General features: G+C 33.3%; 1 protein-coding gene across 1 annotated transcript in view; it reads right to left on the bottom strand.

Annotated features, from left to right (window-relative positions):
• Window positions 1-14,841: 14,841 nt before the first annotated feature.
• Window positions 14,842-23,353, bottom strand: part of LOC134527972 (rap guanine nucleotide exchange factor 6-like) — a 760,364-nt gene continuing 751,852 nt past the window's right edge. Inside the window, exons 26-27 of the mRNA XM_063361085.1 lie at window positions 15,019-15,174; window positions 14,842-14,882 (exon numbers count right to left, since the gene is read on the bottom strand). Coding sequence (XP_063217155.1) covers window positions 14,842-14,882; window positions 15,019-15,174 — 197 coding nt within the window. The remainder of the gene's footprint in view (window positions 14,883-15,018; window positions 15,175-23,353) is intronic.

Below are 23,353 nucleotides of genomic sequence, written 5' to 3'. Positions count from 1 at the left end.
ACACTATTTTCCATCCCTCAAATCATCATTTTGTGTTCATGAAATTAGCCATTCACACTATCTCCACATATACAATGACTTGGGCACTAAGTATTTTGGTTAAATTAAAATTCCCATGATCTATTCAGCTCACAACTCAACGATTTTTGTTCTTTTTCCTCCTAACTGTGAACATGAGATGACAGATTATCCTCTCATTTAAGTACAACAAAAAATAATCCCAATGGTTTCATTAACCTTTGACACATTTATTGGGGTAGATGAGAGGTCAAATACATGCAAGTATTTTATGAGTAAATATGGCTACTTTTTTAGAGCCGCATCTGATGCGATGGCAAGCGAATGGCCCCAAATCTGCAAGTGTAACCTGATTATTGTTGAAAATTATCAGGAATTAAGCACCCAGCTTACAGCAACCATTGTTTTTATTCAATTATACGTTCCTGAGTGCAGAATTCTCTTCAAAGTAACATATTAGATTGAGGGGAAAAAAATATAAATGTTGCCATAAACTGAATTGGTTCAGAATTCATTATTGATCAGGTAGTAAAAAAAAAAGTACTGGTTTTTACAATTTCTCCTCCAGCTGCAACAGTTTAGCATTATACGTTGACATGAAAATATCAGTCTGGGCAAAATGATAATGGAGCATATTCCATGAAATCTTCATACCATCTGGCTGGATGACAAGTTCAAAGAAAATATTAGCAATATAAAAACAAACGCACAAATTAAAGTTTCAAAATTCAACAGGGAAAAAAATTTTTATTCCATATGGTATTAACATTGGTTATTTATTTTTTCTTTCAATTTCAATTTTTACGGAACATGGAGAACAGTAAATTTAGCTTTTAAAATTTAAAATTCACTACTTGCAAAGCTTAAAAAATACCTAGATCATATTTTGCTTTATAATTGGGATTACACAATTGTAATAGCAAACACAATGTAAAAAAAATTATCAATAGAAAAAAAAAACTTCATCTTCAGCTGCCACAAAAATAAAATGCTACCTTCCATTCTTACCAATAAACACAGAAAATCATAACATTTGGCATACAGAGTCCCATGGACACAGCTATTTCACATACAGCGATCCTAAACACGACACTGAACAGCTAACCATTCAGATATAAAAATGACTTGGTACATATTGTATACAACAAAAAAAGATACTCAAAAATATTTGTGTAATATAAATAGTACCTACATATTGTATATGTCTGTTGCACTTTTTCTGCCGTTTAACTAGCTACAACCCTGTTTACCTTCTTTAATAATTATGTCAACAAATATTACTTAATCACATGTAGTAAAGGTTTATGGAGTGAATCGAGCTCATGATAAGTTCTGCACAACAAATAAGATGTATCTACTACCAACATTATTTCCAATTAATACTTTACATATCCTGTTAATTGGATGGGATATACTTTTACATACAATGAAACATGAATAACAGCCTTAAATTATAGCCATGATTTGCAACAAGTAAATTGTATTTTTCACTACTAACCTTATAACTTGGAGTGTATTGAATAAATAGAAGCCCCATAGTTCAAGGCTAAAACTTATTGTTTCAACAAAATATTTTCTATTGAAACTTACTAAATCAATGTTGTTTTTTTCAACAGTTAACACATTAACTTTCTAATTTTGCCGAAAAATTTCTTAATCTGTGCAAAACTGTATGAGCTAAAAGCATAAAAAACAAAATAATCTATTGCATACAATGCAGTACGATATGTATACAGCATATGAAAAAGTAATAACTGCAAGAATTATTTTATTACCACCAGTAAATATGTAATACAGAGAGTAAAATTCAGTCAAACTCACTATTCTATTGACAAATATATTCTTTAGACATCATAAACATATTACCCAGCAACATTTGTTTCTTGCTGCATTTTTATGGAAGATTTTTTCCTTAATTTTAGAGGCAAACAAGGCTTTGCTATGTGAAACAAAATAGTAGGAAGATGTTCACAATAGCATAATATTTCAATATTTTTTAAATACACTTGTAATTGTACACACAGTTATATATACTAATATTTGATATATATTACATTTGCATCAAGCAATAAACGGTGGTAGCATGGAAATCAAAACAGAATAAATTTAATTCTCTACGTAAACAAAACATTTTTAACTGCCTAGAATGTTTGTTAAGTGGCCACTTCGAGTACCAAAGAAAATGCTCACTTGAAATGCACAGCTGTCTTTTCTTATTTCTTCAAAAACTAATGTACAAATAAAATAACAAAAAAGCTAAAGATGTATAATCTTTCTTTGGTTTCAACGTTGTAACAACTAATGGAAAGTCAAACGAAAGTCTTTTCTTTCAAATGTAACAGGATAAAACCATGTGAAAATGGGAGACAGGTGTTCAATTGCACATTGCACCCAAATTTCCGAGAGTCCTCATAGTTCTATGCTGCTGGTGCTGACACTGCAGAAGAACGGCTAACACCACTTTCAAACAATCAACTGAAGTGCTAATTACTAGAAGACAAGACGAGCATCTTCCTTCACACAGCTGACACTTGTGCATCTTCATCATCTGCAAGTATACGAAAAGGTCATAATTAGTGCCATTTTTTTACATTTATCGTACAACAGCTAGCACCACTGGAAGCTAGATCAGCAGTGCTTACCTGAACAAAGGTATTACATAAATTAATATATTTTTATATCTGTATGGTCATTAATTAAACATATGATTTCACAGCAGTGTTTCTATTACATTTTGCAATAAAGCATAAATACACCTCATTAATGTTAAAACTCGTGTTTGGTCAGATTCCAATTTTTTTGAATCTGAAATCAAGGTGACAAGAGTTAATAATAAAATAATGCACAATAGACGAAATACATTAACCATGGTGTTGAAACATTCTACCCTTTAAATGGCTGTTTCACAAACCAAGTTTCCAGAATTAATTAATATTGCAATTTTATTCATATAATTACATGTTACAAGTACAATTTCTTGGGGAATGGTAAAATAATAGTTTAAAAAAAAACTAGTAAACTTCAGGGGTTTTCAGGATTGAAGTTTTTAATTAACTTTATTTCCTCATAATATTTTTCTTAGAATCTCTTACCTCAAATATTGAATCTTTCTAAGGATTTGATGGGATTTGAGAATATGATTGTCCCATCCCTAGTTAAAACAATTAACTGCTTTTTACAACTTTTGTTTCTTTCCCCCTGAAACATGCAGTTAAATATGTTTACTATAACTTTATTGAATCCAAAACTAGCTGGCCTAACAATTTGTTATTTCAAGATACACAAAACTTGAGCACATTCAACCCACAATGCAACTGACAGGAGCTTCAGAAGTGCAAAAGAAATAGTGAGAAGGAGATGTGGAAGCAGCTTAGGTCCCTGCCTACCCGGGCACATACACAGAACTTCAGGACACACAACGTAATTTAAAACCTACTAAAGATATCTGAGTGGGGTCTGTTTACCAAAAGCATTTAAGAACTTACTGAGGGCCCAAAAGTACTTCTGATTTTGAATTAAGTTTTTAAACAGCATTTTTAAGAAGAGTTAAAATGGCTAAAAGGCATGTTTTCAGATAATTTTTAGGCGTACAACAATCTGTACAGATTCTTAAAAGCACTTAAGGGACTTGCATTACACCTTTACCTTCATTTCACTGCCCTATAATGTTACGGTCACTGCTCAAATTTCACAGCTGTCCTATGACGAGAAGACTGCGTGCCAGTTCACAGCCTTGCACTTAAAGAGGAGATACTGCCAGTGGCAACTCGTCAGGGCAAGCAAGGCATGCAGTGCTTGCCCAGGCAGTTTCCAGACATGGTTATTTTTAAATTAATATTTTATTCAGAATAGTATTTTACTTTGGCTCGTGCAGTTAGGTGTATGTATTTTTTACACTATCTTCTTGGGACCCAATACTGTGCGCTATAAGAAAAGAACTCGTTGACACACAAAACATGCTGTTTTAGAAGCGTTTATAGGTTTAAAAGCGCCGGTAGGACCGCTTTCAGCAGGAAGGCTGACGCAGTAGTTTCCTTTCGGAAAGGGGGGTGGCATGGTACAAAGGTTCGAGGAGGGGATTGGCTGTAAAAACACGTGGTAGAAGCTACGAAGGTAACGCTTTATTGCCGAACTGAAGCGAACTTGGCCGAAGCAGACGGTGGAATTCTTCCGCGGACTGCTTCGGCTATGTACGCTACAGTTCGGCACGGCAGGTGGCGAGACACGAAATCAGTACGTTTGTTTGCGTGCGCGGTAATGCTATCACATAACTCGTACCTATTGATATTATTAATTTTAGTTTTGCTACTTAGAATTTATTCCATATTCGTTAGCAATGTAGGCTTTACAGTATACACTGATCACCGAAATAAGAAAGTTAATTGTGAGACTAAGAACCGAGAAAATAAAATGAATGATGAAACAGAAAAACGTGAATGTAAGTGTGGTGTGTGTGGATTACGAGCAAAGAATTTTTCCTGCAGTGCCTACACTTTTCAGGATAGATGTGACATTATTAAAGAAGATAGGCCGACACCATACTATTACGGCAACACGTAAGAAAGGCAGTTTAGGGCACCATTTCCAAAAAAATGTCTATCAAAAACATTTGTGGTTAGCGGGATGCAACAGCCTAAACAAACTGTTTTGCTGGCCATGTTTGTTGTTTTCAAAAAACGTCAACACATGGACTTCTACTGGGTATTTAACCTCAACAATCTTTGTAATGCTGTTAAAAAACACGAACGTTCTGAAGTTCACATAAACTCGTTTTTGTCTTTTAAAGAATTTGGGAAACATAGAGTCGATCTTGGTTTAGATAGATCCAAACAATTAAGCACACAACGACATAGCGAACAAGTTAAAAGAAACAGAGAAATTTTGAAGCGTTTAATAGATGTTGTTTGTTTCTTAGGTGTGCAGGAATTGCCATTCCGTGGTCATGATGAAACAAAAGAATCGGAAAACCGTGGTAATTATGGCGAATTACTTGCTTTAATTGCGACTAATGATCCAGTATTGTCGCAGCATCTCGAGACGTCCACAGTATTTTCTGGTATGTCATGCAACATTCAAAATGATCTAATAGAATCCATTCAGAATGTTGTGTTGGCTGAAATCAAAAAGGAAATTAAGAATCAGTTTTTGTGTCAATTTTACTCGACGAGACTTCAGACTGTGCTAAACTTTCTCAGTTGTCCACTGTTTTTAGATTTGTAAGTAGTGATGGAGAGATAAACGAGCGATTTTATGGATTCACTGATGTTAGCTGTAATAGGTCAGCGAGAGCCATAGCCGGCCATGCAATTGACGTTGTTGCATTAGCTAACTGTGGGAGCAAACTTATCGCACAGTCTTATGATGGAGCTGCAGTTATGGCAGGAAATTTAAATTCCGTACAGAAACTGGTACGTGACCAATTCCTGAGTGCTTTGTTTGTACATTGCACAGCACACGTTTTGAACCTTGTCTTAACGCAGTCTGTAAATAACATTAGCAAGTGTAGTGTGTTCTTCAGCACCCTATCTGGACTTTCTGGTTTTTTTTCGCACTCTACTAAGCGGGTAGCGTTGCTAGATAAGATAGTTGGGAAACGGCTGCCAGGTGTTGCACCAACAAGATGGAATTATAATGATAGACTTGTTAACACTGCATTCAGTAATTGAGATTCCCTTTTGGAAATGTTTACCACAATAACAGCAGACCAAACAACTCGACATCAGTTTCTGTATTCAGGAAATACAAGAAACGAAAGCATTTCTCTGTCAACTCAGAAACGATTTTGAAAGTGTTTTCTGTGACATGCTAAAATTCGGCCTAGAATTAGAAAATAAACGTCGGAAACACAAAGAAGTAGAAGACCCAACGTGAGAGTATTCGAGACTACATGCCGAAATATTAGACAATATCATCACAAAAATCGAAACTCGTTTCGAAAACATCAATAAATTAAAATTTTTAGAAGTTGTAAATGCTTCAAAATTCCAGCAGTTTTCACAGAGTTTTCCTGAGATCCAGTTTAAGTCCCTAATCAAATATTATGGCAGTTATTTTGAACTTAAGCTACGGTCTGAACTCAAAGTTGTGTATAGTCGAGATGCTATGAAAACCAAAAGTGTTCAAAATTTTCTTAAATACATTCATGACAATGATTTACAAGATGCTCTTCCACAGTTCCATAAATTGTGTGTGTTGGTGGCAACAATACTGTTTACAACATCATCTGTGGAGCGTTCATTTTCTACATTAAAACGAATAAAAACTTACTCACGAAACACAATGGGGCAAAACAGACTATCTGGTCTCGCACTTTTCTCTATAGAGAAGAAACTTTTGTCAAAAATAATACTGACCGTTGATTTTTATGAATGTGTCATGGCGGAATTTGTGAAAAAAAAGGAGAGAAGAATGAATTTTGTGTACAAAAGTTAGGGTAGTTTTGTTGTTTGTTGTATAAAATCGATACAGAGCACCTAAATGCAACAAAAAATCAAGAAATTAATCAACATATTTATACAAAACTCAAATCAAATTGCAAAAAATTAATCAATGAATGTAAATTATTTAGCATGGAGTTAGTACCAAAATGTATGTACATACTAAATAGAATGGAATTTTTTTTGCTTTTTTTGGATTAGTAACTAACTTTTACACTATTGCCATTGGTATATTTTTCAAATGCACATATACTTGCTGATTTATTTTCTGATTATTGATTTAGTTTGACATGCTTATTAGTAATTATTATATTGTAAAAGTGCATCATGTCTCAGTAAAAATTACACTGTTTTAGTGAATTAAGTATCATTGAACAATTAAGAGTTGTAATTGTTGAAAATTGTGCTATCTTTATGAACAGAGTTCATAAAAATTATTAAAAAAACATTGAAATCACTTGTTTTAAGAATGAAATTGGCCTGCAAATAGAACCATAAAATCTTGTCTCTAGTAATGAAGAATGTCAAAGATATCATATTTTCATATTTTATCAATCTTCTAAATTGCAACAACAATTCAATGTATGTAACATACATAGGATTGCTTACACATATATTTTTACAGGTATATCATATTTTTATGTGTATGATGTAAACAAATCAAATGCATTTTGAGTGTTTGTATTTATTAATGGAAAAACTCATTTTAATTTTAACAATTAATTTTAGTTGATAAAAATCTCTTTAATATTAATTAAATAATTTATGGTCTCTTCAAATCTGTAGATATTAATGAAGTTTTATTGTTACTGTATAATATTTTTAACAGTAGTGTGCACTAATACATTGTGTTGCAAATAGGTTACCCAGTGATGGATGAAGCCAAAATCCAAGCAGGAAATGTTTTATTAACACTAAGTCGGTACAAAAATAATTATTTAGGTCTCATTTTGTCATCAGTCTTAACTCTCATGATGCAAAACTCAAACTTTTCAAGAGGTGGAATTCTTATTACTAACTCGAAACACAGCTTAAGATGTGCTTCCAAGACTTATCTTTTTTCATAAGGCTTGTTCTCATTGCAAATATACCTGTGTGATAACGTTACAACTAACATTACTCATAGTTATAGCAAATTGTAATATCACCAAAAGATATCAATTTTTTTTTCTGCGTAAAAATATAAAAATATTGCGAGTGAATCTTTCAGTACCAGCCAGTGATGTAAAAACATCTAACCTCGGTAACAAGCAAATTCATAGGTTCTCATGTTGCAAATAAACTTATAATAAGAAATCAGCACCAAATTTAATGTAAAATTCTTAAAAATAACACAGAGTGTGATAAATATACCAAAAGTACTCATTTTAGGGGAACACTATAAAAATTTTCCCTCTTTTTAAACCCTATCTGTAATTCTGTTTAACGAACTGGTATCTCTGGGCTACCCGAACAACAGGAGTACCGAACACTTTGCATGTAAATTTCTCAACCCTGAACATGTTACATTTACACTTAGACAAGAAATATCATCGCCTGTGTTTCTGAGGTTACACTTCTTTAGGCCCTTTGAGAGTGAAATTTTAGTATACACCAGAAATGCAATGAAGTAAGCCCACACATTAAATTTGAGAGGTTGAAAGTCCAATGTGCATGCATGCAGAAATGAGCTGAAGTCACCAAGATAGCAGACCCACATGTGGCAACATACACCCGTAAATATTAACTTTTGCAAACATCGGGGCATTTACTAAGTGCTTTACTTGTGCAAAGTAAATGTTATGGTAGTGAAACTATCCTGGAATACATTTTGTAAACTTAAATAGTCATAAGAAAATATAATAGCAACTTTTAAAAATACCTATATTTAATTTATTAGCCAGGAAAATTGTGTTGGGACAAACATGGCACCGAAGATATTTAACATTTTGTTTCCACATAAGTTAGTAGTTATACTTCTATGGCATTATTAAAATATAACCCTGAAATATTTTTTAACGCATATTATAACACTCAGTAAGAGTTTGTAAATTTGTTTTCTGCTTAAACTGCTTAAATGTCTGTACTTCCTACAAACAAACCTAACTTACTGAGCTAATTCATCATTATTATTGTATAATATTATTATATTATAATTATAATGTTATTAAAAAAGAAAACTCAAATCATCCAGTGGTCAGATTTTAACCCCATCCCTTCAGGTAACAAACATGTGATCTACCATTAATAGAGCCCATGAAAAATGGTAAATAAAACTGCCTGATTTCGGTAAATAAACTATAGGATTTCGGTGGTATATTTCGGTAAAATATTTTTTTTTTTTATTAAATGAGTGCATTTGTTCTACTTAGGGATGGGATTTTCGAATCTTGGATTCGTCGAATATACCGAATCCTATGGATTCGAGGATTCGTAGGATCCGAGGTGGGATTCGAGGTAGGATTCGAGGTGGGTTTTTAAGAGTTTTAGTTAGTAATTGAAAATTGTAGTGCTGGGCGAAGTTCGAAAATTTAGAACCGAACCGAACCCTTACGTTCGGTTCGGTTCGAAACCTCATAAAATATATTCGAAAAACCGAACGTTCGTTTAAAAAAAATTACGTTTTTCTAATTTTCTAACCCCCATTTGAGACCATTCACAAAACAGCACAACAAAATTCCATTACATGTAATAATCCTACTTTTATCGCATAATCGTCGCCTCAACAGTTTCAAGTGCAGACAAAAAAAATTATTAATTGTCGCATAACTCGCATAGAATTTTTTTCATATAGGCGCGCTTTGTTTTTTATTTACTTTAGAGATTTTTGTATGCATTTCTCGTACTACGTAATATAAACTATCGTACAAATGCCAAAGGTATTGTATATTATACCTTTAACTATAGTGCGTGTACGAGAAGTGTTGTAAAATCACCAAAGATTGCGTAACCCATACGTTAAACTAAAACGCATGTACGAGAACTCTCGTATTTCGGCAAAACTAACGTGATCAAGTTAACACAAGACAAATGCGGTAGGAAATGATTACGTAAATTACGTACCTATTTTAAATTACTGGGATGTATTTATTTTCTTTGGCCTTTTTGGTTATAACAGTCAGGTACTGAAAATATTAATTTAATCTTGTGTATTAAAAGTACTTGTCCAGTAAATTTTACAGTACGGTACTAAGTTGACTAGCGTAGTTGCGGCAGCCATCATTATTTCTCGTGTTTTGTTTTTTCCGACGCAAATTTCTATAACCACTAGAGGTGGGTTGGGACAGAAATTTTCGGTATCAGTCCCAACCTGATACTGATACAGTAATGTACCTAGGTACAAGTCTCTGATACTTCTGTATCAGACGGTCCCAGGAGGCAACAAAGCTCCGCGTACGCAGACCGTGCGACCGGAAGGAGAATCTGATACATTATTTATCACGCCCGGTAATTCTCTACCTCTGTTACTCTCATGCCCGCCTGATACAGCCAGTATCAATCAGTTCAACATTCACTGCAGTTCGTCCTGGCCGTGTATCACCATTTTGCGGGCTGTCATGCTTTGTAGTTAGTATCTTTATAGTGAAATAAGGAATGGATAAGTGCACGAAAAAGACTTCATTTGTGTGGAATTTTTTCACGGAAAATAATGAGTTTGCTAATTGTAATTTGTGTAAACAAAAACTGAGTTATAAATCATCGACTAATCTGAAGAAACATTTGAAACGTAAACATTGATATAGTATGCTCACTAATGTACCTATCTGTTTTTTTATTTTTGATAAAATCGTGAATTTTTAATGTATAAAAACACTAGTTACTAATTGTTTTCGAAAAAAGAAAGTCCATATGTTGATTACATCTGTTATTAGTGTCAACTGAGAATTTATTTGCATTTTCATAGCTGTTAAGTGCACAAATATAAATATTATATCTTGTATGAATGTACTTTTTAATATTAAAATTTCATAAGTTTTATTATTGAACGAGACGGTGCACGCACTGCGCACTGAGCGTACTTTGAAGTAGGACAATAAACAAAACGACTTGTAACCAGGGCTGCCACTCTGATATTCATGAAAAACCTAGATAACCTACAAAAAAACCCAGACACATGGGTAAACAACCCAGATGCGTCTAAAATGCTATCGTTGAAAATGTTTGCGTACTAATTCAAAAATATAAACATAACTGGTTTTAATATAAAACAATTAATTACCTTACAAGACTGAAAACGGTTAAATACAACCAATACAAGAAAATTACACTGCAGCAAAATGGCTGTATAAGTAATTCTTGGACCAGTACATATCATAAAAAAACCTACAAATATATACATGACAAAACAAACACCATCACTGCATCCTTTAAACCGGTAATTGTTTTTATAAAACTGCATCATGTACGTTAGTCTTTATTCAGAGTCTGATTCTACAAGATTGGTTTGAAGGTTAATTGTTGCATTGGTTTTGTGTTCTGCAAGCCTCTTTGAAGAATGTGTCTAATTTAATATTCGACTTAGCTTCTTGAAAACTAGTTTTATGTTTATATGTATTTTTTTGTGTGAAACACATAGACTTGTTTGCATTTATCAAACAGATATTGCAACAGATACAGTAGCTACTACCTTTATTATTGTTTTAGGTATAAAAATAATTAAAATTATAAAAAACCTAGAATTGTTGGAATTCATTATTTAAAAACCCAGAAACCCAAACACCATTGGAAAAACCCAGATCTGGGTGGAAAAACCCATGAGTGGCAGCCCTGCTTGTAACAATATCGCTTTGCGCCTCTCCTTCAAGGCTTCAACGCCTTCCCCTGCGCTTCCTCCCCTACATTCTTTCCCTTCTTTATCCCTTATTCGTCGTTCCTGCTCCCTCCCCTTTCACAAGCTCCGCCCAAGTAACCGTCATCTGCGATCGGGTACTGTATTCATTGGCCGTGGTGTTGTTCCAGCTGAATTCTGAACTGATACTAAAGTCTCTGATACTTTTCAAGTGTACTCGTTTGCCGTTCCTGATACAGGCGTGTATCAGTGCCAAAGTATCAGGTTGATACTTTTCGACCCACCTCTAATAACCACACTTCTTACGTTACGTTAACAAAATTATTGTTCTTGAGGTGATTTGCGATGAGCAGGCTTACGTCGTTGAAGTTTTCTAAATGGAGAAAAGATAATGACGACCCAGATGACCCAGAACCACCCCAAAAAATGTCTAAAGTTTCTTCTGACGAGCAGCATTCTTCCAAGAAAACAGCAACTGCAGTCAGCGGGTTTTGTAATGTAGATAGGTAACTTAATTCACATTCGACTTTTTTTTAATGTCCTATTAAAAAGTGTTACTTATTAAAAATGTTATGTGGCCTTATGCTGAATGTTCGTCATCTTTATAATAATATATTTTTTTAATGAAGGTTAGTGTACACTGAAAAAGGAAGATACCTAGTCTTTTTGAAATTTAGATGGAACTTCTTCATGAATTAAAAGTATATATAAAGAAATTAAATGCAAAATGATTTTCTCTAAACTGTTTTCTTTCCTTCATTATTTATTGCATAAACTTAACTTATAAAATGTTTTGCAATTTAATAAAGCTAAGCCATATGTTTTAATTTTACATATGGCTGGAAAACTTTTCTTTCTCACCATTCAGTTCAAGACCAAAATGCTGGTGGTCGGTTCATTTTAATTCCAAACAATTATTTCTGTATGAGGTTTGGTTCGTCTCGGTTCGAAATTTTTTTGCTATGGTTCGATTCAGTTCGAAACTAGAGAACTGAGGTTCATCCAGCTCTAGAAAATTGTATACCTAAATAATATTATAAAGGTAACGGAAATAGCACAAACATAAGATAAACTACGCTGCATTTTGTCAATTAGCATAACTACTCGATCATTTCCAACCTTCAATAATATAACATTGCAGAAAAAAACTTAATTTTTTTTTAATGGTGTCTGTTATACAAACGTATTTTATTGAAAACATAGGAAGGATAAATGTAACAGAGAATTAGACGGATGAAAACTTACGTGTGTGGTTTTTGAGGTTATTTGTCTATTTTATATCAGGTGTACATACACTATGCACTTATTTTATAATTTTATAAATACACATGTGATTTTTTTTTTAATAACATGTGAAATTTAGTGTGGGACTGGGATTCGAGATTCGATGACAAACACTGAGGATTCGAACAAGGATTCGGATTCGACCAAAATGTGGATTCGTCCCATCCCTAGTTCTACTTATTATTTAATTTCATGATACACACACAAAGCTGTACATGATACTTGATACAGCAATCACTAGATTCCTGCATAAGCATTACAGAAGTGGAAATGTTATCTAGTAGATTATATACACATTACGACATTACTTAAATTTTACATCACAAATAGTGTCTAGAATTTTACAGTCTGTGTTTACGTATTTAAACATTTTGAGTATTAAATAGGCCTATGCTATGTTCCTGCACAAAACTTTATAGAATTATTTTTTACCTGTCAGGAGAATTGGCCTTTTTGGCCAAATAGTTTGGTAAACATGTAAGAAAGGGTTCCCTAAAAAATTAGTTAATTACAATGATTATAGTACATGTAAAATTTCAGGCTCAAAAGTTTTTTTTTTAAATTTACTATAATTTTGTTTTACTACACATTTTCCGGCCTATTTCCCATCAAATTGTGTTTATTAGGACGTTAGAACCGTAACACATTTCCGTGACTAACCTTTCATGTATTCATTTAACCATTCCCTCATAGCTGGGTGATCTAGCTTCTCTAGGGGAATATTTACAGAAACAAATGGACATACTGTATCGCTTGCAAATTTGATTTTAATTTCTTTTGCTCGTTTATGGAGAACAATATTATCCTCGAGTGTCACTTGCCTTTTGACTCCACAACCTGATGGTGATGTTTGACTTTTTTTCTTCTCTAAATGAGATGCTCGCTGTTTGCAGTGTTTTTCACTAGTATCTTTCCTTTTCCAATCTACTACCGTATTGCAAAATTTACGCATCATTAACTGATTTTCTTTATTAAAAACAATGAATCCTTCATGCTTGTATTCTTTAGCTCGTTCAAACACTGATACGACCTTAGGCATTGTGAAGTATCAAGTAAACTTCAAACAAAACAAACCGCATCTACCTATTTTCGTTCACATTTAACTATTTACATGAAGCGTAGGAACTTTTCAAACCTCATTTGGTCATTTCACATGACTGGCGTATTGCGACGTTAAAATCACATAACCTCTGTTATTATTTACAACCAATACAACAACGGAACAGAGATAAGTATCTCTTCAACGGAAACGAATATGGCCAAACGGCTAACTTCATCCACATCCCGCTAGGAGCGCTGATAAATGGTTACCGCTTTTAGGCCGTGTGATTGGTATTTATTTTGCTTCAACTTATCTATGGCGCGTCTCATAATAAAGATGGCTTACGATGTTTTTGTTTACTAAACGAATAAGTTTTGCGGTAAAAGTATTATTGTGAAACTTAATATTCATATCGCGTTAAAATTATGAAATTTCGCGGATATTTCGTGAAACAACAAGAATATCGTGAATAGTAATGAATTTCGCGACATAGCCAGTTATTTCGTGAAAACGAAATGCTGTAAAATCAAAATAGGCGTTTGGAAACACATTTGTACGTGCTTAGAATGTAGTTCCAAAATCGTTAGTAAAATTTCGCGATTTCGTCATTAAAGAAATTCGAGTACCCCTAACCATTAAGCTATCAGAAGAATATGAGTTCAGGGAGGAGTCTATGTATTATCAAAAGTGTAATGCCATTTGCTAATGTATTTTAAAACTTCGGATTAGCTTTTACTATGACTGTTACTTTACTGGATATATTACAGGGTAGTATCACTATCATAAAGTTTCATTTGGCACACCAATGCATCCGGTATGTAAACAAATTTTAACGAAATTAACTTACATGGGTTTAAGTTGCCACATGTGGGTCCGTCTAGGTTTTTATGTTTTAGGAGCATTATGCATGGAATCACGACTTGCGCAGACACTGAATTTTGATTTATTATTGAAACGTTCGCTGATACGAAAGCATGAAAAACAAATTTTAAATGATTACTGATTTTTAAGTTGTTCGATACTAAGTAGTGTATATTTTAAGTTGTACCGTATTATGTAAAGTGTTAAGTTTTAAAAATAAAAATTTTGTCATTTTTTTGAAAAGGTATAAAGAGATGATAATTATATTTTTATTGAGAGAAAAGTTTTAAAACCTTTCTTAAAATGCTGTTGAAAAATCACTTGGTGTTTTCTTATTATAAAGATTATAAATTCTTAAAGGTATGCAGTCTTTTGATTTTTTTTAAATAGTTTTAAGAGTTGTGTGTTAAGTAATAGGGACGGGGCCCGACCTAATTAATGGTCCCCAGGATCGTAATTTGTTTCGATGGACCTGGGAATAATTGTGACAAATCAACTGCAAGCTCTGAACAAACTGAGCACATTGTTCTCATGTCATTAAATACAGATCCAGTGCTTATAATTCATTCCTGCAGCTGGGATTGGTAATAAAAGTGAAAAATGCTTACCATCTTCCTCAGGATCTGTGTGGTAGTAGCCACCTGTGACCCCCTCATGGGAGTGGGCCCTGCCCAGCCTCTGTAGCCGCGCTCTCTGGGCTGCTACGTTGTACGCGGGAGGGTGCCTGGGCCGCGGGGGCACCTCGCGGGGGGGCGGCATGCAGCCTGCAAGCAGCCCCACAGCACTCCCGTGACTAGCTGCAACACGCTGCTCAGTCGAGTCCACACTGACCCTCGTCAGAGACTGCCTGCAAGCACTTTCACCTACCACTAGACACACTTCATTCAATCTTACCCACGTCCTGGATTGTAGCAGCATTTTTTATGGAAAAATAGGAAGGGCACATACATACAAAATTTGTCATTAAAAAAATTTATAGTCTATCTTACAATAACTTTTCGTAACTTAAGATTTTTTTCATAAATTAAGCCAACATCATAATTTAAACATTTGGAAAATGTCATTAACATCGCTTATTTCACAAACTAAGCTATGCCAAAGTAATGTTTCATATACATCTATGTAAAGAATAAAAACTTTTTATTAATAAAATACGATTTTATTAAACACAATTATATGTTTTTAATAAATTAATGAATGATGAAAATTTTGCAACTGAATATATAAAAAATACAATTGTATCATCGTCATCTGACAAGCCCATTTATCTACATCAAAAATGTTTTGTAAGAAAGAGTATTATTTTAAGAGTTAAATGTTTATTACAAAATAAACTTATAGTTTAAAAAAAACTTTTAAAAACACCTGTTTTTATCATTGAAAGAACTAAAAATTAAAAAAATTAAATTTAAAATTAAATTTTTTGTCCATCAGCCAAATAATGCACCACAAATCTGAATACCTAAAAACGTGGGGTGCTTGATATCATTTGTCTTTAATTTTATATCAATAATAACAATATGATTTGTAACATATTTTCTATCACTATATTTTAAATATAGTCAAAATGAAAATTTTAGGATATGCATCATTTCAAAATTTTTAGGATATAAAATGAATACGTATATGAACTTAATAACATAATGAACTTAAAATTAGTAATGGGTTGCTTCAGGGGCGCAAATCTTTAGGATTCACAAGTAGGGCTCGTTGGTATTTACGGAGTGGGGAAGCCCCCCTCCCCAACATGCGGGCCGAGAATTTTGCATGTGGGGTTAACCGACATCATATCTGGAGGCGGTGACCGTATGATGTACACTGCCCATAAACCCAGGATCTACACCCAGAGGGTGCTTGATATCATTAATCCCAAATTTTTTTATCAGTAATGTTACAATATAGTAATTGAAAAATGAAAGAAGACAGCACCCCACACTTTTAGTTATAAAGAGCTGTGGTGCATTATTTTACTGTTGGACAAAAAACTTAATTATAAATTTTACTTTTTAGTTCGTTCAGCGATAAAAGCAGGGTTTTGTTTTAGTTTTTTTTAAGTATATGTTTATTTTATTCTTTTTAGTCTCAAAATAAAATAAAAATATTGAATATGAGTAATTCAAAGAATTATAAAAATCTAAATATAAGTGATTAATGTATTTATTTGTTACAATGAACTTAAAATTAGTCATTAATGTTCACATAATCTAGTCATTTCAGCTGATGCATCAACATTACATGGAACTTTTCTTGTTATCTTAGAGCAATCAAGTTCTTCTACTTGGAGACTCTACAGTGACTTCATGTGACTAAAAGCTACATAAGCCCATCCGGCAGCAAAGAGACGCGATCCCCAATTAACAACTGCATAATCTACAGTGCAGCCGTGTATTTTATGCACGGTAGATGCCCAACTCAGTATTAATGGCAACATTCGCCTTTCAGCAGTATCATAGCTGTATTTCACTGTAAACTGAATGGCTGTTGGTTTAATTATATGTGCACCATCTGTGCCGAAATCAACATGGACTAATAGAATGTTGGTATCATACACTTGATCATGCCGAAGAGTGGCCAGATAATTTAAGATATACAGTAAAACCCCTTATTTGCACTTTTCAAGGAACCCCAAGGAAAAAGTGTAAATTGCGGGAAAGTGTAAATTGTGGGAAAGCACTTTTATTGGCAGTTAATGCTAAATTTTAGCTTAAAAAAATGTATCAGCATTTACTGGTGCTACAAGACAAACAATAGTTGTTTACAACACATTTAGGGCACTGCAAAAATATAATTTTCTTAAATATAAAAAACAATGCAACATAAAGCCTACATTAAATTTTCTCTAGTACAGTTTTATAGGTACATACTAGTATAAATTCAACACTTTTTAAAGAAATCTGAAATTTTTGTTTGACTTTTCTTTTGTTCAGTTTGTATGGTCTGAATTTCTTTTTCCAAGGAATGAAGTGCATCAACTGCATTTTCACTGTTTGGTGCACTGAGAATATAATTCCTTAGAGTCTGTAGGGCTTGAAGTGCATCGATCGTCGTCGGTATGGGAGTTTCCACTTCCGAATCATCATCTTCACTACTTTCTTGTTTTTCTGCCAGATGACTATCAACAATGTCCTCCACAGTCTGGACTTCACAAGTTACAACATTATCATCCAGTTGTACATAGTCAGTGAAGTCTCCATTTTGTGAAAGTTGCAGATATTCTTCTTTCACTTTATCTGCTCCAGGCAAGTTTTCACTGGATCCAGCACTCTGTCCACTGTCAACAAAGAAACCAGCTTTCTGGAAACAGTTGGTTATAGTTTCTGGTGTAACTTCCTTCCATGCTCTTGCTGCGAAATGTAGTGCAGTTAGTAGATTTATTTTCATTTGTGTTGGGTCCTTGCCATTGTCCAGCATGGCAACTGCTCTGGATACAATGCATTTGCGGTAATAGCACTTGAAAGAGTTGATGATGCCCAGATCTAGGGGCTGGAGTGTGCTTGTGCAATTCGCAGGGAAATACACAATCTTCACATTCCTCAGCTCTATGTTTATTTTGTGGGCAGGGCACTGATCAATGAATAGCAAGACATTTCGGTTACGCAGCGCCATTTTTCTGTCAAAAGCTTGGATCTGTTGCTGAAAAAGAGACCCTGTCATCCAGGATTTATTGTTTGCTTCATACAAAGTTGGCAAAGTTTTAATGTTTTTAAAACAACGTGGTTTTTTTGATTTGCCGATTACAAACAACGGAAATTTTTCAGAACCATCAGCATTTGTAAGTAAGAGAATGGTAATGCGATTTTTGCTCAGCTTGCCACCATGGCATTTTTCCCCTTTAAAGCATAATGTTTTATTAGGCAATACACAGTAAAACAAACCTGTCTCATCAGCATTGAAAACATCTTTAGCTGAGTACCCCTCCAACTGTTCCTTGAGCGACGTGTTTTTCCAAACATCAGCAGTTTCCTCGTCCACACTCTTGCTTTCACCACACACAACCTTATAAACAACATTATGGCGCTGGCGAAATCTGTCTATCCATCCATTAGAAGCTGAAAAATCATCAATTCCAAGCCTCAAAGCAATGACTTTTGCTTTCTCGCGTAGTACGTTGCCATTGATTGGAAGATTTGAAGAGCGAGCACAAATGAACCACTCATACAACAAACTTTCAAGTTCTTTAAATGTAGAGTCTTTCACGTACTTGCGCTTCTTCGCACTAGGCCCGCATTGGGCAGCATTTGCTTCAATAGAACACCTATTTTTAATTATTGTGTTTAAAGTACTAACAGGAATATTCAGTTCCTTGGCCAAAACCACTCGGGTACCCACATGCTTGTCAAACTTCTCAATAATTTTAATTTTATCTTCAATAGATAAAGTATTTCGTGGAACTTTATACCTATCCATCTTCAATCAAAATCTTGCCATAAATAATATTGTGAACGATAAAAAAAACACGTGCTAACCAAAACGGACGTTGACTAATGTAAACAATGAAAGCCATCATAGATATGTACTGTACATAATGCAGCACTACTAAATATACGTACTGTGTATGAGCGCTTTCCGGTAGTATCGATAGCTCAGCGCTTCGGACTATGCTCTGCTACGAGAGTGCTCTATGACACCATAAATAAAACCGTTTGTGGTTCTGCTACGAAAGTTCTCTATGGCAGCAAAGATTAAAACGTTAGTAGAGGAGAGGCACCATAGAACTTGTCGATACATCAAAACGAAAGGTTACAGACAATAGGCGAACTACTTCAAACTTTTCACATCTATGACTAACGTGACGAGTATTTACATTTTTACCGTGTTTTGAAACGTACATTCCGGGTTTTTTGGTTACGTAGCGGTGTAATTTCAGGGAAAATGCAACACGAAAGTTAATGTACAATAAAACGGACCTACATAAAATGACGTTATTTGCGGGAAAACGTAAATAACGAGAACGTAAATACGAGGTTTTACTGTAGTACCCATACTGCCATTAACGAACCCCGGGCACATTTTCCACCATAATCCGACCTTTTGAATCTGAAACACTCAAAACTGAAAAAGCATTGATTTTTTAAATTTTCGAATTTTTGGGTCTGTGTTTAAAGTTATACTTATTATATTTAATAGTAAAATTAAAATAAATTCTTCAAAATGTTATTTTATAACATAGGTGTGTTTTGACTAAATTGATATACAATATAAGCAGCCATTAATGAAAAAACCTTGACTATTATCTAAAAACTAAAGGTGGATTTCAAGACATACGCTCGCTAGCAAAAAAAGCACTCCTGTAACCTAACTCGCAGGTCATATTCCAGAATGTGTCCAGTTTGAATTCTAACAAGGAGACAGATTGGCAGCCATTAAAATAAATGGTGCACCAGAGGCCATAACCAGTTCATATTGTGGAACAAGTACGCTATTTGACATGCCTCTACCTAATGTTTCTTTACGTTTACATAAAAATAATGGAAGACAATAAAAATCAGCTTGTCTGGTTTATACATGACATTTTTTTTTTTTTAATTCTGATGGTCAAACAAAACAAAAATATAAGAAAAAACAAAAAGACTTTCTAAACCAGAATAATACTGGGTTGAAGTTACAGAAGAGTACATACATCAGCATTGGCTCAATGACCAAGGAGAAACGAAAACTTTTTTGACATGACAACGTCTAATAAATCAATGAACGCCGGCTGCACACACAAAAAAGTGTCCCATTACGCACATTGTTCCGTTACGCTCATTGTACGCCTATGCGTCCCGAGGAGAAGAAAGACAGCGGCAGCACACAACTTACATCTACACGTGAACTGTTTCGTCGACTGTTTATAAAGTGAAGTGAAAAGTTAATGTGGTTTTCATTGCTTATTACAACAACAATTTCGGCAATAAAGGAGAATTATTCTTGCATTTTAAAAATCTTATTACTAGTATAATTTCAAGTATTTATTCTTTTATTATTAAAATAAAAATGATTCAATTTTATTCATAAAAGTATGCAATCATTTCATCAATGTTTTGTTATGACGTCACGTTAAACTATCGTCTGTAAACCGACTTTACAGACAACCAATTTTTTTTTTTAACTGTGAAACGTCATACAATTCCATTGCATTTTCCACATCTTGCAAATTAAGATGAATTACTTAATTTCATAATGAATCTTGAGATGAATCATTAATAAACCCAAACATCACATGTAAAAATCTATATGGTCATGCCATATATTGAAGATAGAATGCAAATTACAAACTTTCTGTAAAGAAAAAAAAAGTGTGTGTACTTATGTACCTGTGTTAAAATATATACTTATTATATTTAAAAATAAAATTAAAATTAATACTTCAAAATGTTAGTTTTAAATATTTTTTAAAAACTTATCAAAATTTTGTAACATTGTTGCTGCACAAAAATATTTTACAACATAGAGGATAAACAGTTAATTTTTTTAACAATATAAAGAATGTCCATAAAAGAATAGCCCACTTATAAATTTTAATAGTATCAACTGTAAGCGTTTTAGAGAGTTGGTTCAAGGTCACAATTAAAGAGCACTGCTACTAAACATTTGCCACTGTTGAGACACACAATTGAAGAGGCTATTGCTTCCATTACTCCAGACATGTTAACCAAAGTACGGGGAAGAATTTGACTTTAGGTTGGATGTGTGCCGTATAACTAAAAGTGCACATATTAAACATTTGTAAGAAAAACTACTTTAGTTTAACTTCAATTTTATGTATGATTTATTATAAATAGTCTAATTTAAACTGTTATAATATACCCATTGCAGCTGGGACATTCTTTTATGGGCACCCTGTACTATCTATAACTGATTGTTTTTTTTATTGTAAGTAAAAAATTAGGACCATGGGCTTACTTGTATGAAATAGCCAAACCAAAAAACTGAGGTAGGTATGTATTAAAATGTATTACATAAATAACTCAAACAATTAACAGTTAATATATTTTACATAAATTATAGGGTTTGTATTGCAAAAAAAAGTTTAAAAAATATATATATTCACAATGGTGTAATTTGAAATTGCTCCCATCCATATAAAATAATAAATCTCTTAAGTTTCTCAAGGTATTTAGATATTTTGAATTATTAACAGGAAAATGTTATTAAAAGAGTAATATTGGCTATATTTATAGGTTTTTCTGCTATTTTTTTAAATTACTATGCAGGAAATTTATTTAAGTGGGATTTTGTTAAAAGGAGTTTTACTGTATTTGATCCTGGCTACCACACATTTTACCACACTGCTACAGATACAACAGTTATAGTGCAGATACTATGATATTTCTAGGCTGTAAAATTATTTTCTCAAGTATTTTTAAGTTGTGATAATTTCTTGTTAAGACCATTAAAGTGTACAATATGTATTACAGGATAAGTTTCTCTATCACAAAGTATATTTGTCACACTTGGTACGTTCCCCCCTTCCTATGACTCTGCATTGTGCCTTAAAAGGCCTAAAATGCATGTATTATGTTGTGATGTTTAGAACAAAAAATGTATTTTTTGGTCAACCAAACTGTAATACTTTATGATATATGCAACAGTTAAAATGTTAAAATCATACCAGACAATGTAGATACGTGTGACAATAAAAGTAAAAAGAAACTAATATTTGTAAATGATTATGATTTGGCAAAAGTATCACCTGATAAAAAAATTAAAAACTTTGTAAAAAATGTGTTTTAAATTGAGAATTAAATTTAATATTTCATTGTTGGGTACATTCATTCATTCATTCATTCATTCATTCATCATTCATTCATCATTCATTCAAAATAGATCTGAATGAAGATATAGGTCAAAACTGGCATAAAGGTGGGCCTCAACACTACACTTTGCTAGATCTAACTTGTTTCTACATATTACACTACTGGTTCCTTTATGCAATAAGTCCCGAAAAATTTTATGGTTTCAAATAATTAATAATGCTACTTCTGTGCCAGTTAAAAGAAAAATTTTTATGACAGCAGATGTGAGAACAGATTCACATAAAAATTAGCCATTGCCATGATAATGATTCAGTCTAGCATACAATGTCCAATGGTGTTTAGCTATTTTCATTGTATACAAAAAATTAATAATAACAAAACAAAAATTATTCTACCTACCAAGGGGTGTATTTTGGTAAATGAGTAATACTATGTGTGTTTGTAAGTGTTAACTGCACAGGGTGAGATAACGAACAGACAACTGTGAACAGCCAGCCTGTAAAAACCTTTTTAACTGCAGTTTTTCTTTTAAGTGGACTATTTCAAAATTCTGTGAAATTCTGCACATTAACTTTGGGTACTAAAATAAAAGGTAGATACTATGCAAGCAATATCAACATAAAAAAGGGTGTGAGAATAACAATAGCAAAATAATTACGCATGAATAGTACGTATAGTATAGGTACATTTTGGACCTTATTTCTTGCTACTAACTCTAGAAGAAAATATGCAAAGCAATTTGCATCACTTTTTTGCATCCAAATTTGTAATAACTTTAAAAAAAAATATCAATAAGAAATTTAAATAAATTTAAACTCTGTAACTACTTAGTTTCCATTCCTCCTTCCACCTCTCCCCATGTAACAAATGTTCCACACTTAGGTAATCCTTTTTCCAGGACCTTTCTCCATTTTTTTTTAAATACCAACACTGTAAATTTTATGGAAGGTTTGCAAAGACAAATTATCTGTGGATTTCTCCTCATTCATAAGAAAATCAACATAATTACACAGACACAAAAAAACATTACTTTCAAATGCATAGAAGTAATTTTTTTCATAGAAACTTGCTGAAGCAAAATGCTGTATCAAACCAAACAGTAACAAGAACATGCTTTACAAGTTAGTGCATAGCAAGAATTTGTTAGTACAAAACACACACCAAACCACTAACATGTACCCCACAAATGATCACACACTATTAT

The sequence above is a fragment of the Bacillus rossius genome, chromosome 1 (genome assembly GCF_032445375.1).
Source record: "Bacillus rossius redtenbacheri isolate Brsri chromosome 1, Brsri_v3, whole genome shotgun sequence".
In the NCBI taxonomy this organism is placed as follows: Eukaryota; Metazoa; Arthropoda; class Insecta; order Phasmatodea; family Bacillidae; genus Bacillus; species Bacillus rossius.
The sequence above is the reverse complement of the archived record's forward strand: the minus strand, read 5'-3'. Positions and strand labels throughout refer to the sequence as shown.